A 12,306-nucleotide genomic window follows, 5' to 3' on the forward strand; every position below is an offset into this window, starting at 1 on the left:
CCACTCTGTTAAGCTGCTCTTCCCAAGTGCCTGTCTGCTGTGCAGCTCTGACGAGTTGAAGCGCCGGGAGCAACAACTATTTTGGGGCAGGAGGAAGGAGAATGTTCTCAGTGGCTCATCACTCCCTGAAGCATATGACGCCCAGCATCCAATCAGGGCTTGGTAGGGAGGCATCTGGAGCTACATCCCTTTTCTGTCGGTTCAGAGCCCACCTTTGTTATGTCCCTTCCCAGACAGAATCTCGGGCCCGGCCGGAAATCGGCGACAGGACAGAATGAGCGACGGCCAGTCCCCTTGTGCACTCACCCTGCTGCACAGCATCAGCCGTGCCCCCTCTGCTCCCCCAAGGGGGCCCCGAGCCCCGTTTCTTCTTCTCCAAGGAGGTTCGGATGTTGCTCTGCAGATTGTGGGGCTTTTCCTGAAACAAACCTGTCCCACAAGGTTAGTCAGGGAGGAAAAGGAGAATGGCCTTGTCGGAGCTCGGCGTGCCAGTAACACAGCGGGACCTCCATCATCTCGGCCCCACGCCCAGCACTGCCGTCCCGGGCCGGTCACACCCCGGGATCTCCGTCACCTCGGCCCCACGCTCAGCGCTCCCCCCTCCTGGGCCGGTCACACCCCGGGACCTCCGTCACCTCGGCCCCACGCCCAGCGCTCCCCCCTCCTGGGCCGGTCACAGCCCGGGACCTCCATCACCTCGGCCCCACACCCAGCGCTCCCCATCCCGGGCCGGTCACACCCCGGGACCTCCGTCACCTCGGCCCCACGCTCAGCGCTCCTCCTGGGCCGTCACACACCCCGGACCTCTCTCCCTCGGCCCCCGCCCCCACTCCTGGGCGGTCACACCCGGGACCTCCGTCACCTCGGCCCCACGCCCAGCGCTCCCGTCCGGCCGGTCACAGCCCGGGACCTCCATCACCTCGGCCCCACGCCCAGCGCTCCCCGTCCCGGGCCGGTCACACCCCGGGACCTCCGTCACCTCGGCCCCACGCCCAGCGCTCCCCGTCCCGGGCCGGTCACACCCCGGGACCTCCGTCACCTCGGCCCCACGCCCAGCGCTCCCCGTCCCGGGCCGGTCACACCCCGGGACCTCCATCACCTCGGCCCCACGCCCAGCACAGGTAGAACAGGGCAATGTTCAGCCGGCCAGGCAATGTTCCCTTAGAGGGGTGTGGGAGGAGGAGACCAGCTGTCACAGCAGCAGAGATGGAAATAAAGAGAGGGTTTAGCTTAACCTCAATATCAATCCCCCCGGGGCTCTGCACAGGGCTAACGTCTCCGTCTCAGCTCCAGCAGCCCTGCCCTGGCGTCAGTGGGAGGGGAGTTCCCCTGGAGTTGCCCCCAGCCAGATCCTGGCTGGCGTGGCCATTTCTCGCTGTGGAGGGGAAGGGCCGTGAGCTCCCAGAGACAGACTGTCCTGAGCGCGTGTATTTCTGCTTTCCCTCCTCCAGTCCCCAGGGCTGGCAGGCTGCCACCCCCACCCCCACCCCCACCCTGTACGGCCGGCTTGGAGACAAAAGTTAAGAGCACCGGCCTTTGCCTGCTGCCAGCCAATAGACATGGCAAATCCATGCCAATAGACATGGCAAATCCACCGTGACAAATCCCACCAGCAACCCCAGCTGTCCAGAAAGGGGCGGGTCTTGCTCACAAGCATGGGGCTAATACTGATCACCATGGCAGGAAGGGAACATTTGCTCCCTAATCCCTGGGTTTTTCCTTCCCATGCCTCTGAGCTGAGAACACCGGAGAGCATGGGGAAAAGGGGTCCGACACGGCAGGAATCTCTCTCCCTCCCGAAGTCCCTGGGCATGTCTCGCGGGCCAGGGAAGCCAGCAGTGCAGAGGGAAAGGGGAGAGAGGGCAGCCAAGGAGGGCTCAGAAGAAGGCAAGAGACGTTGGCATTGACGGGAGCAGGGTCGGCTCTAGGTATTTTGCCGCCCCAAGCACGGCAGGCGGGCTGCCTTCGGCGACACGCCTGTGGGAGGTCTGCCGAAGCCGTGGGACCAGCGGACCCTCCGCAGGCATGCCGCCAAAGGCAACCTGCCTGCCGCCCTCGCGGGGACCAGCAGAGTGTCCCCCGTGGCTTGCAGCCCCAGGCACGCGCTTGGCGTGCTGGTGCCTGGAGCCGGCCCTGGACAGGAGGCAGGGTTTACAAGGGGAGCGTCGATGGCCTGCGGCTATTCACCCCATCCCTGCCGTGCAGAAGCGGCAAAGGGCTGCCCCCATCCGACCCTTAGGAACTCTCACCTGAGCAGGTGACGCAGGAGATGCCCTCGGCGCTCAGGTTGTACTTGAGGTCCAGGAGCACCTGGATGTTGGTGTCGGGCCGGAACAGGAGAGGAGCGCGGCTAGCTGGGCGGAGGCGGCTAGCGAAGAATATGGACAGGATCAGGACCATGACAAAGAGCCCTGCAACGAGAGGCGCGGCCAGCATGTGGGACTCTGCACACACAGAGCTCTCATCCGCACGGTGTCCCCAGGGGCTGGCCATAGAGCGGCACCCAGGGGAGCAGGGTGCCGTGGGATTCCCCAGGCTAGCAGGGAAGCGACGGGTGCTGGATGCCCAGCTGCAGAGAGTGAGCCTAATGCCATTCAGAACATGGCAGCACCAGGTCTTCCCTAAATGTAAGGTGGCTGGCAAAGCCCAGGGGGAGTGCTGTGCCAGCAGGGAAAGGGCAGAGTTATCTGCCGTACACAGAGCTGTGCAGGTGGCAGAGACGGAGCAGGGTCTCAGGCCATCGTCATTCCCCTGGGAGAGCAGGAGGAGGGGAGATCTATGTCCCATGTGCCTGTCAGAGGGATGGGGCCTCTCCTCACCGTTATGGCTGAGGAATTCTGGGAGTGCTGCCCAATTAGGCACCCTAAGGGGGGGTGTCCCTCTGGCCCTCCTTACCCACAATCACCCATCTGCTCTTCCCCGCAGACCACAGCGCCCAGTGCTGGAGGAGCTCCTGCAGATGGGCGATCAAGTGACCCTTCCTGACCTTCTCGGCCGGAAGCTGCAAGTTCTCCGGCAGCGCCGACGCCAAGGGCACATCCCCCATTTCCAGAGCCACTAGGGGAGAAAGAGACCAAAGGCAGGCTCAGAGCTTGGCTCGGCCCCCAAGCCCCTCGCAGGGGCACAGAGCAAAGAGCCAAGGAGAGTTAGAAAGGCAAGTTCTCCTGGAGCCCAGAGCAGCCAGGCAGATGGACAGACTAGGGGCCACTTCGAATTTCACTCAGCCCTGCGCCCTTCAGTGCATCAAACCCACTGGCCAGGCTGCAGCAGGAGCCAGAGCTGAGCAAGGCAGCGACTTAAAGCTCCTTAGGAACAGAGGTATGTGCCAGCTACCTGCTGCTCTCATCTCTACTGGGGTAGCCGCTATAGGCGCTGCACAAACTCTTACAAGGGAAGCCGGCGGAGGGTGGGGGGGGGCACAGAGGTGCAGGGAGGTGAAGTCGCTGCCCAAGGACACGTGGCGGGTCAATGGCAGGAAACGAAGCCCTTTCCCCAAGTCCTTGTCTAGTGCCCTGTTCACACTGCTAAGGAGAGCAAGCAGCAGCCCCCCGAGAGGCTTGGGTTGGAGAAACCCCCTACAAAGGCTGGGCTGCTGATCTGAAGTTTCCAAACCTCTGGAGACTGCAGAGCAAGGCTGGAGGATTTGTGTTCTGGGGCTTGGGATGCCCTGATAACACCCTGTCTCTCTTGGGGTTTAGCATTTCCACCGTTCCTACCAGTCGGAACCAAGAAAGGGGAAAAATGTTACATTCCATTTTCTTTCAAACTTCCTAATATATTTGGCATCAGTGTAGCCCCTGGGTGAAGGTTTGGGCAAGTTCTGAAATGGGAATAAATAACTCAGCAGGTCTATAGGATCTCCAAGCCCTTTAACACCATTTCAATTGAGTCTCGCAGCACGCTCATGAGACAGGGAAGCACCATTATCCTCTTTTTTCAGATTGGGAAACTGAGGCACAAAGAGGATCCGCAACTTACCCAAGATCACACATTTAAATCAGAGGCAAACTGGAAACAGACCCCAGCTGCCCTGAGTCCCAATACTATGCTTTAGGCTGGTTCTTTCCCCCACTTTGGTCTGAACTCTGCCATCAATACAGCACACGTGGATCCAGGTAGGATCTGACCTTTTGCCTGACCTGGTATGTCCTGTGTACCAGAGAACTTACCAACCTATGTGTCTCCCTGTTATGGAATCACCCCCCCAAGGAAACCCATGGCCACAAACGACCATGTAGGAAATGAGTCCCCATCCTGCAAAAGTATCGACACCCTCTGTTCCCACTGCCTGTGGGTCACTCAGCGCTTGGCAGCATCCAGCCCTATAGAAAGCAAAGCAATCTGTGACGCAGAATGTTGGGGTTCAGTAGGAACCCCATCACAATCCCTAGCACCTTTACAAGGAAACAGTGATCCCTCCACCCCTCTTCCTCCAATACAATCTGGTCCCCCCTGTACCCTCACCCCCCAGGCTGTAACCCCCGGGCTTTTCCGGGGCAGCAGGCACTCCAGTCTCTTTAACATGGCAGGAGAATGGCAGCATCCAATTTTCATCCAGACAGCCACATGCTGCCTCTGTGCCACGAAGAATCAGCCTCTCATTTGCAAGTGGCAAGATGGAGCTTTCTCCGGTGGGGTCGAAGAGGGCACCAGGTGCCTTCCGGCAGCCCTGGCACACCACACGGAGCCTCCGCACAGAGTCACGTCCTTGCCTCATTCACAAGCTGCCCAGGGCCCAAGGGGCCCTACAGGAAACTGTCCTTCTATATAGTATGGTCCAGAGACGTGGAGGACGACCTATTTCCATAAATTACCATCCTGTGCGGCTCTGGCATATTGAAGAGGCTCGGCCCTTGCAACGGGAGCCCAGCAGCATGTTAAGAGCAGCCTGACCTCTGCTTGTTCTGGGACTGGTGAATTCACCAGCACGGGGCTTGGGGGGGATTCACAGGTGGAGGAGGGTTAAACCTGCCCTAAGGAGACAGCCGCATCGTACCTCCCATCTCCCTGGTCACCAGGCCAAGCCTGCTGCTATCCCCGAGGGTCTGTGTCTGATGGGGACTCTCCAGAGCTCGGGGCTGCAGTTTCAACCAGGCAGCGCTAACAGCCAGCTTTAAAAATCCAAGGAGGAGAGGCCCTTCCCAGCGAGATACCCTTCGCTCCAGCCAGGGCTGATCAGACAGTCTGGTCATTAAGGCATAGCAGTGCCACCAGGACTCGTGCGTTCTCTTCCCAGTTCTGAGCTCATGCAAGTCACTGCCCTGCACCGTGCCTCAGTTTCCCCACCTAGAAAGTAGGGATAATTGTAATGACCTGCCTCATGGGTGGCTGTGAGGCCCAACTCCCTATGCGTGTGAAGTGCTCCGAGGCCTCAGGCGCCGGGCACTGAAGAATGACAAAGTACCTTTGCTCACACACGCTCACCCAATGTTACATTAAAGACTACAGCGGGGACTGGGATTTTAATTGAATATTGCCTTGCATGAGGGAGGATTGTACTGCCCACGTGCTCTAGCCAGATGTTTCCTGGGTCCCTTCATAGGGTAGTTAGTTATTCTGGCCAAAACTGGATCCTAACTGGACTCCTGAGGAATAATAACGTCATGCCTCAAGTGACATCCAGCCAAGGACCCACAGGCATCAGCAAATTCAGATTCACAGCATCCTGGGAGGCAGCAAAGGATCATTAGCTCCAGTTCACACATGGGGAAACCGAGGCACAGAGCAGCCCAGTCATCAGCCGGCAGGCCAGTGGCAGAGCCGGGAGGAGAACCCAGGACTGCCACTCCCTCAGGGGACACTCCTTGTCCCTGGATTCTGAACACCTACCCGGCTCCTCCTCCACGCTGAGCAGTGGGATGTCATCATCGAGGTACGGGAACGGCCCCTGGCCTGGACCGGCGGCGTCCGCCGAGGCGAGTAACAGGTCGTCGGCAATGGGCAAAGCGCTCGTCTTCCCGCACTTCTGACTGCAGCTGGATGGGGAGGGAGGCAGCCAAAGTCAGCAGCTCTGGGCTACGTACCCTGTGAACAGCTGCTGCCTGGTCTCCTTCCGAGAGGAGAGTGACTGTTCCAGCGACCTGCTAGGCCCTCCACTGCCAACACCACGCCAGCCATTTCCACTGCTAATGCGCCGGGGGGGTATCAGGAGCTCGGCTGCTGCTAGCAAATCATCAGAGACTGGGCTAGATGTGGGGCGGGGGTTCCCCAAGTGCTTCTGCTCTTAAGGAATTAAACCCGGCCGGCTGCTGTGCCACACCCGAGAGGCGGGAAGGGGAAGGTGCACAGACTTACAGATACAAATCTGCATCCCCGTGTCCCCAGGGGCTGGGCTGTCTGTCTGCAGGGCCTGCGTGCCTCAGTCTGCAGATTAGATCCTGGGACAAGTTCTCTGCGGGTGTAAGTGGGGCAAACTCCATAGAAGTCAATGGGGCTGCACCCACTGCTGCCAGCAGGGAACCTGGCTCCTCTGATTATAAATCTGGAGTCACTCTGCGGCAGCCACCCTGGGTCCATCTACACCGGCAGAAACATCATCCAAATCCGACCCTTGACTCCTGGCCTGATCCCGAAGGTAGTGAATAAACCTCCCCTCCCGTAAGGGCTGAATCCTGCTGGCAGCAGAGTGCTGAAGTCAGAGTGTGCCACCTCCACTGCCCAGGAGGCTGGAGGCGTGTGGGGCGAAGGGCGTTGCTAGAGGAGAGGCACACGACTGGCTGGAATGCATGGCGCTCGCAGTGCTGGACAGGGCCTGGTGCCCACATGCAACGGCACTTCCGATGCATTGGTTGCAACACCTGTAGCTCCGGTCTGGAGAGGAAGCCTGAAGAGGCTGCAGCTGCTTTGAGACAGCCAGTTGTGAACTCGGCCCCACAATGCACTGCCTCGCAGCAGGGCTGAGCCCTGCGGGATGGGCGTTTCCAAATTCCCAGAATACAGCGGTACAACCACAGCCGCAAGGTGCACTATGTCTGGATGCACCATGTGGATGCACTAACCCATGGCTAGGACAGCCCAGGTGATCAGCTGGAATCAATGCCCAGGCTGTGATTTCCTTGCCTGGCATAGGCAGGCTGCTGTGGGGGAGACAGGAAGAGTTCACACCCTGCCGCTGATCGAACAGCCCCACGAGGGCTCTCACCTGGTCTGACAGGAGCTCTCCAGGGGAGACACGTAGAGGGTCCATATTCCAAGAGCAGCCGGCATGGTGAACAGCACGGCCACCCAGCAGCAGGACACAATCAGCGACATGAAGAGACCAAAGTCGTGCACGGCCGGGATCTGCAGAGAGAACTCTCAGCTAGGACAGAGGAGGTGGATCCCGGAGACCTTCCAGCGAGAGGCCCCACTAAGGCAACATAATGGAGGGAAGCGAACCCAAGAGGAGCCTGGGGGCGGGAACACTGGCCACTTCACGCTGCCCAAAGGCCATGGAGCCAGCTGCCCCGGTGAAAGCTGACTGCTCAGCTGGCACCAGCCTGGGGCTCAGCCGATGGGTGGCACTTGATCGTTTGGCATTGCAGACGCTGCCCAGGCAGTCGGGGTGTTCAGGGGGTGGGGGCCTACTGCATTGCTAACAGGCCAGGGAAGCTCTCCCATGTATCTGGCCCTGTGCACATGCAGGAGAGGGAGGCACAGCTCTCCCCCCTGGCTCAGGGGAAGACCCAATCCCATTCCCTCCTTGTGCTTGGTGAGCACAGTGCTGGCAGGGACAGCAGCACTGGTGTGCACAAAGTGTAAGGAAAACCTGGGGTGGAATATGCCGGGATTCCTCCCCCTGCAGTTCAGGCCCCAGAGCTCCCCCATTTGGCTGATGGGACTGGAGTCTGGAAGGGAAAAGTTCCCGATCTGTTTGTGGAGGGACCCTGTGATCCTTAGACATGCCAGTTCTGCTTCCCACTGAGCCTCCCTTCCCAGCGGGAGGAACCAGACCAGGAGAGCCAGGCGTAGATGACAACGTTAGCAACGTGCCCCATTTGCCTCCCAGGTCCAGCACATTGCATGTGCCACAGGCCTTGGGAACAGGAGTCCCAGCACATCAGCTGAGCTCCAGCACCCTGCAAAGCTGTACGGCTCAGAGCCCCAGGAGAGCCCCAGGCCCAGGGCAACAGAGCTGGTCTGGAGTGAATCAGTCTCAAGCGGGGAGAGCACACAAGGAGCATCTACATGAGCCTGAGAGCTCAGGGAGTCTCCCTCCAGAGCAGGCCCATGGCGGTGGCAGGGGAACGGCTGAAAGGCCGGGGGTGATGCCTTCTAGCAGGCGGCCGTGACCTCAGGGGGGGCTGCTGCAAAGCCCTGGCGCACCTGCGAGAAGATGTTGGCGGCGTAGGCCGCGGCCGTGGTCAGGGAGGTGAAGAAGGTGGCCTTCCCTGCCGTCTGGATGGTGTGGATCATGCGCAGCTGCAGGTCCTTTAGGTGGGTGGCTTGGCGGTAGGTGTTTATGAAGACAAAGACGTCATCGACACCTGGGGGGGGGCAAGAGAGGGGGGCAGAAATGCTGCTCACACTGGGGAGAGATGCCTGGGGCCAGACCCTCAATGGCCGCGTAAGGCGTCACAGCTCTGCTGACATCAGTGCGGCTAGACAAACTCACACCAGTTGGGGACCCGGCCCACCAAAGTCTAAGCTCACTGTCGAGCCTGCGCCTCCCGCCGCCCAGCGAGGCCAGGGCAGCCCGTGCTGCAGGCTGGCGTGGGCGGGGAGCGGAGCAAAGGGAGGAGGCTAGGAAAGACTTACCGATCCCCACGATGACAAAGGCGGCCACGCCATTGAGGATGCCCAGGTACTGGACGCCGAACACCACGTGGTACAGGAACAGCGCCACCAGGCAGCTCAGCCCGATGCTGGCCAGGCCAAAGAAAGACAGGAACGCTGCGGGAGGAGAGCGACGCTAGGAATCTCGGCACAGGAACCGCCCGGGCTGCAATCCCCGTCCTGCCCATGGGGTGTGGGCACCTGGCCTGCTCCCGCCCCGGGCAGAGCTTTGACCTGGCCGGGGGCATCTTGGTCAGGAGGGAGGGATTCCGGCCTGTGCTGGCTGGAGCAAGGCCTGGTGATGGTTCCAAAGGCGGGTGGTGGTTTTGAGGCGTCGAGGGCCTGATATCCAGAGGTGCTGAGCACCCACCTCTCCTGCGGGTGTTAGTGGGAGCTGCGGGCATTCAGCACCTCTGGAAATTAGATGCTTGGAGTCTCAATTCGGGCACCCAGAGTCAGAGGCTGTTATTGACCCGGTCGGCCTAAGTGCCCCCTCAGCGGTGGGGAGGGTCCAGGACCACACAATGGGACATGGAGTCTTCCACTTCCCACCAGTTCAACTCTCATCCAGGTCAGTAGGGAAACGGGTCCGATCTGGAGCTCCATTACACTGGGGTAAATCTATACCAGCTCAGTTGAAGTGAGTGGAGTTATTCTAGATTTACCCCAGTTAGTGAGAGGAGAAGCTGCTTCTCAATTGGCCACATCCCCTCAAGGGAGCCCTTCCACTGCCCGCCCCCCGCCACAGCCCTCCCCTGAAGATCTCTGCCTTGGACAATTCGGGTTGTGTCTCTGCAGCCATGGGAGGCCCTGCTACTCTGCTAACAACATTCCTGAGCAGGTTGGAGAATGACCTGCCCAGGGACTCTCCTGGGACCTGAGACAGGGACTCCATCCGGCTGCTCACTGCAGACCTCACCCTGCTTTAGGGAAGGGAAGGAGGGTTTGAATGCAACCTACCCGAACATGAGGTGAGGATATAGACCAAGACCGCTATGCAGCTACTGCTGATGAAGGCCAGCAGCATGTCGTTACTGAAGGTCCTCCTGACTTCATAGTCAAACAAATCCGTCCCACCGTACAGCACCTGCACTTTGCTGGGGTGGGGAGAGCGAGGGAGAAGGCACAGAGGAGAATAGACAGTGAGCAAGGCCGGAGGATCGAACCACATGCATCTCCTCCAAAACCAGAGGGAGGTCACGCGTGCGAAGCACCCGGGAAGCCGCCGAGCGACAGGATCAAGTCAGATTGCAAGGAGGGGTGGCCGAGGTTTGCATCAGGAGAGCAGGTCGCATATTTTTAAAATTCCTCCAGTGCGTTGCGGTCAGAGGTGTTAATAGAGTTCTCGCTGTCAGCAAGCAGCTCCGGAAGCTTCCAAAGCCAATCCCATCTGGAATCTTAAATCACGGCTTATTATATTAAGCGCAGATGTAATAACTAGAGGGTGCAGGCAGAGCCCGGGCCTGTGAACCGCTGCATGATTTACCAGCCTCTGCTGCTGGCAGCTGGTTCTGAGCAGAGGTAATCCGAGATAATTAAAACCAGGAATACAATAGCCCTGCACCGCAGGAGCGTGCCCTTAATCCAGCCTTTCTAAGGACTTATATGCACCCACGTCCCTATTCCCCTCCCTGCTCCCCATAATTGCAATCCTTCCCCTGCCCCGTACTGAGAGGAATTTCAGAGCTGACACGCACTGGCTGGATTTCACTTGGCTGATGAAGATCAGAGTCCCCGCAGGTCAGGAGTACTGAGATCCAGAGCAGCAGATGGCTGGAGAACGAGAAGTTACACCTGACACAGGCAGGTGACCTGCTGGAAAGCCCTCTTCCAAGCCATTGCCTGACCACCTGGTTCCTGGGACCACTCCCCCATACTGGCCAGATGAGGTTCCCCCTCCAGGTGCTGTGGCAGGCACAGAACAAAGCCCAGATCCGACCAGCTGGCTCCCAGCAGCACAGAACCCCAGGGAGGCAAGCTCCCGTTTACAGGGGGAAATCCTGCTCCGGGTAACACTCACTGGCTCTGCTAGGCTTAGTCGTATTCCTCCAGCCTGACACCAGGAGCAAGAGGAGAGTCAGGCCCTTAAATTATTAGCTTTAATTAGACTCATCCACCCCTGTTAACAGGCCAGTACGTCATCAAGGACCAAATTCAGACCCGGTGTGAACAGGGGGAATTAGACTGGTGCAGGACGGATGCAAGTGACAGCCCGATGTATCTGTACACACCTCCACCTGACCCCGCAAGGACAGCCTCACCTACCACCAGGTTCTGCCACCAGCCGCATCTGTGCATACCCCCAGGAGCCCCCCAGACTCAGGCCTTGCCCCCCCCCACACACACACGTTGTCCCATGGTAACTGTACTGGTATAGTTAAAACCGTACAAGCGCCCTAGTGCGGATGCAGTTAGAGCTGTATAAAGAGCTATGCCCGTATGGGAAGGGGACTAAGGTGTACTGATGTGAGGCACCTTTATACTGGTATACCAGGCCATCCATTGCCGCTACTCCTGATTGACACCCTGGCAGATGAGAGCAGAATCCGGCCCTCTGGACTGGAACACCCTTTGTGTGGGGGAGTCATTCTGCCTGGCTCTTCGCAGGAACGGCTGCCCTGGGCTCACAAGCCGAACCCCACGCCAGCTGGCACTGGCCTGAGGCATTAGGTCCTTGCACGGTCTCGTACACGTTGCTGGGGCCAGGAGGTATTAAAGCAGAGAGGAAGGGTGTGACCCATTCATTGCCGCATGCTCCAGCACCTGTGGCAGGGGCATTCTGCAGGGAGGAGACCACCCAGGCTGGCCAATGGTCCGAGCCACTCTGCCAAATCCTGCACTCCTCATTCCAACGCGGAGGAGAGCCTCCTAATCGGACTTACCCCGGCAGAGTTCACGGGAGCGTGGCTGCCTGGCACCTCCTGATTTAACCTCAGAGCCTCGCCCCCCCAGCATCAGTGCAAAGAGTAACAGCTGAAGGAAGCTGGATTAACCCCTCATGCACCTAACACACCAGCTGCTCCGTGCAGGGTCCTCCCGCCTCACCTGGTGGACTGCTTGGCCAGCATGGCCACGTAGGTGACCACGAAGCTCTGGAACTTGCTGCGCTGCTCATCCCACCTGTCCTCCACCGAGTAATAGTTGGGCAGGGGGGCCCCGAAAAGGATCTCACTGCGGAGGAGGGAGCTCTTCATGTTCTCTGCCGACAGCCCCTCATCCACGTACCAGTAGAACTCGGGGTGGGTCATGGCCAACTCCAGGGACCCTGCGGGAGAGACCAGCACAGAACCCTTTAGGTCAAGTTCTGCTGGCTGGGCGTGGCGTACGGGGCCAGCCTGACGCTGACAGAGCCCCATGCACTCTCATCCTCTCTCTCATCAGAGAGCGGCCGGCTCAGTGGGATCTCTCCCATCCTCTGCTCTCCCGGCCAGAGAGCCACCTGGACCGCCCGGCCTGAGAAGGGGATAGGCCAACAGAGGGCTCATGGCTGGGACAGCCATCCTGTCTCCACGCAGTTGCTTTGCTCCCCATGTCACCTGAGCTCAGAGCTAA

General features: G+C 59.4%; 1 protein-coding gene across 5 annotated transcripts in view; it reads right to left on the reverse strand.

Annotated features, from left to right (window-relative positions):
• Positions 1-12,306, reverse strand: part of DISP3 (dispatched RND transporter family member 3) — a 61,101-nt gene that overhangs the window by 17,664 nt on the left and 31,131 nt on the right. For 4 of the 5 annotated variants that reach the window (XR_005590463.1, XM_039509449.1, XM_039509450.1 and 1 more), the window contains 9 exons: positions 11,800-12,019; positions 9,715-9,851; positions 8,737-8,871; positions 8,305-8,465; positions 7,142-7,281; positions 5,830-5,975; positions 2,896-3,057; positions 2,250-2,411; positions 307-429 (listed from right to left, as the gene is read on the reverse strand). Coding sequence is in view for 4 of the 5 variants with exons in the window: in XM_039509449.1 (XP_039365383.1) it covers positions 307-429; positions 2,250-2,411; positions 2,896-3,057; positions 5,830-5,975; positions 7,142-7,281; positions 8,305-8,465; positions 8,737-8,871; positions 9,715-9,851; positions 11,800-12,019 (1,386 nt within the window). In the remaining variant the exon portion in view is untranslated. The remainder of the gene's footprint in view (positions 1-306; positions 430-2,249; positions 2,412-2,895; positions 3,058-5,829; positions 5,976-7,141; positions 7,282-8,304; positions 8,466-8,736; positions 8,872-9,714; positions 9,852-11,799; positions 12,020-12,306) is intronic. The other variant, XM_039509452.1, reaches the window with a different exon arrangement.

Source organism: Mauremys reevesii, linkage group 21, assembly GCF_016161935.1.
Source record: "Mauremys reevesii isolate NIE-2019 linkage group 21, ASM1616193v1, whole genome shotgun sequence".
Classification (NCBI taxonomy): domain Eukaryota; kingdom Metazoa; phylum Chordata; order Testudines; family Geoemydidae; genus Mauremys; species Mauremys reevesii.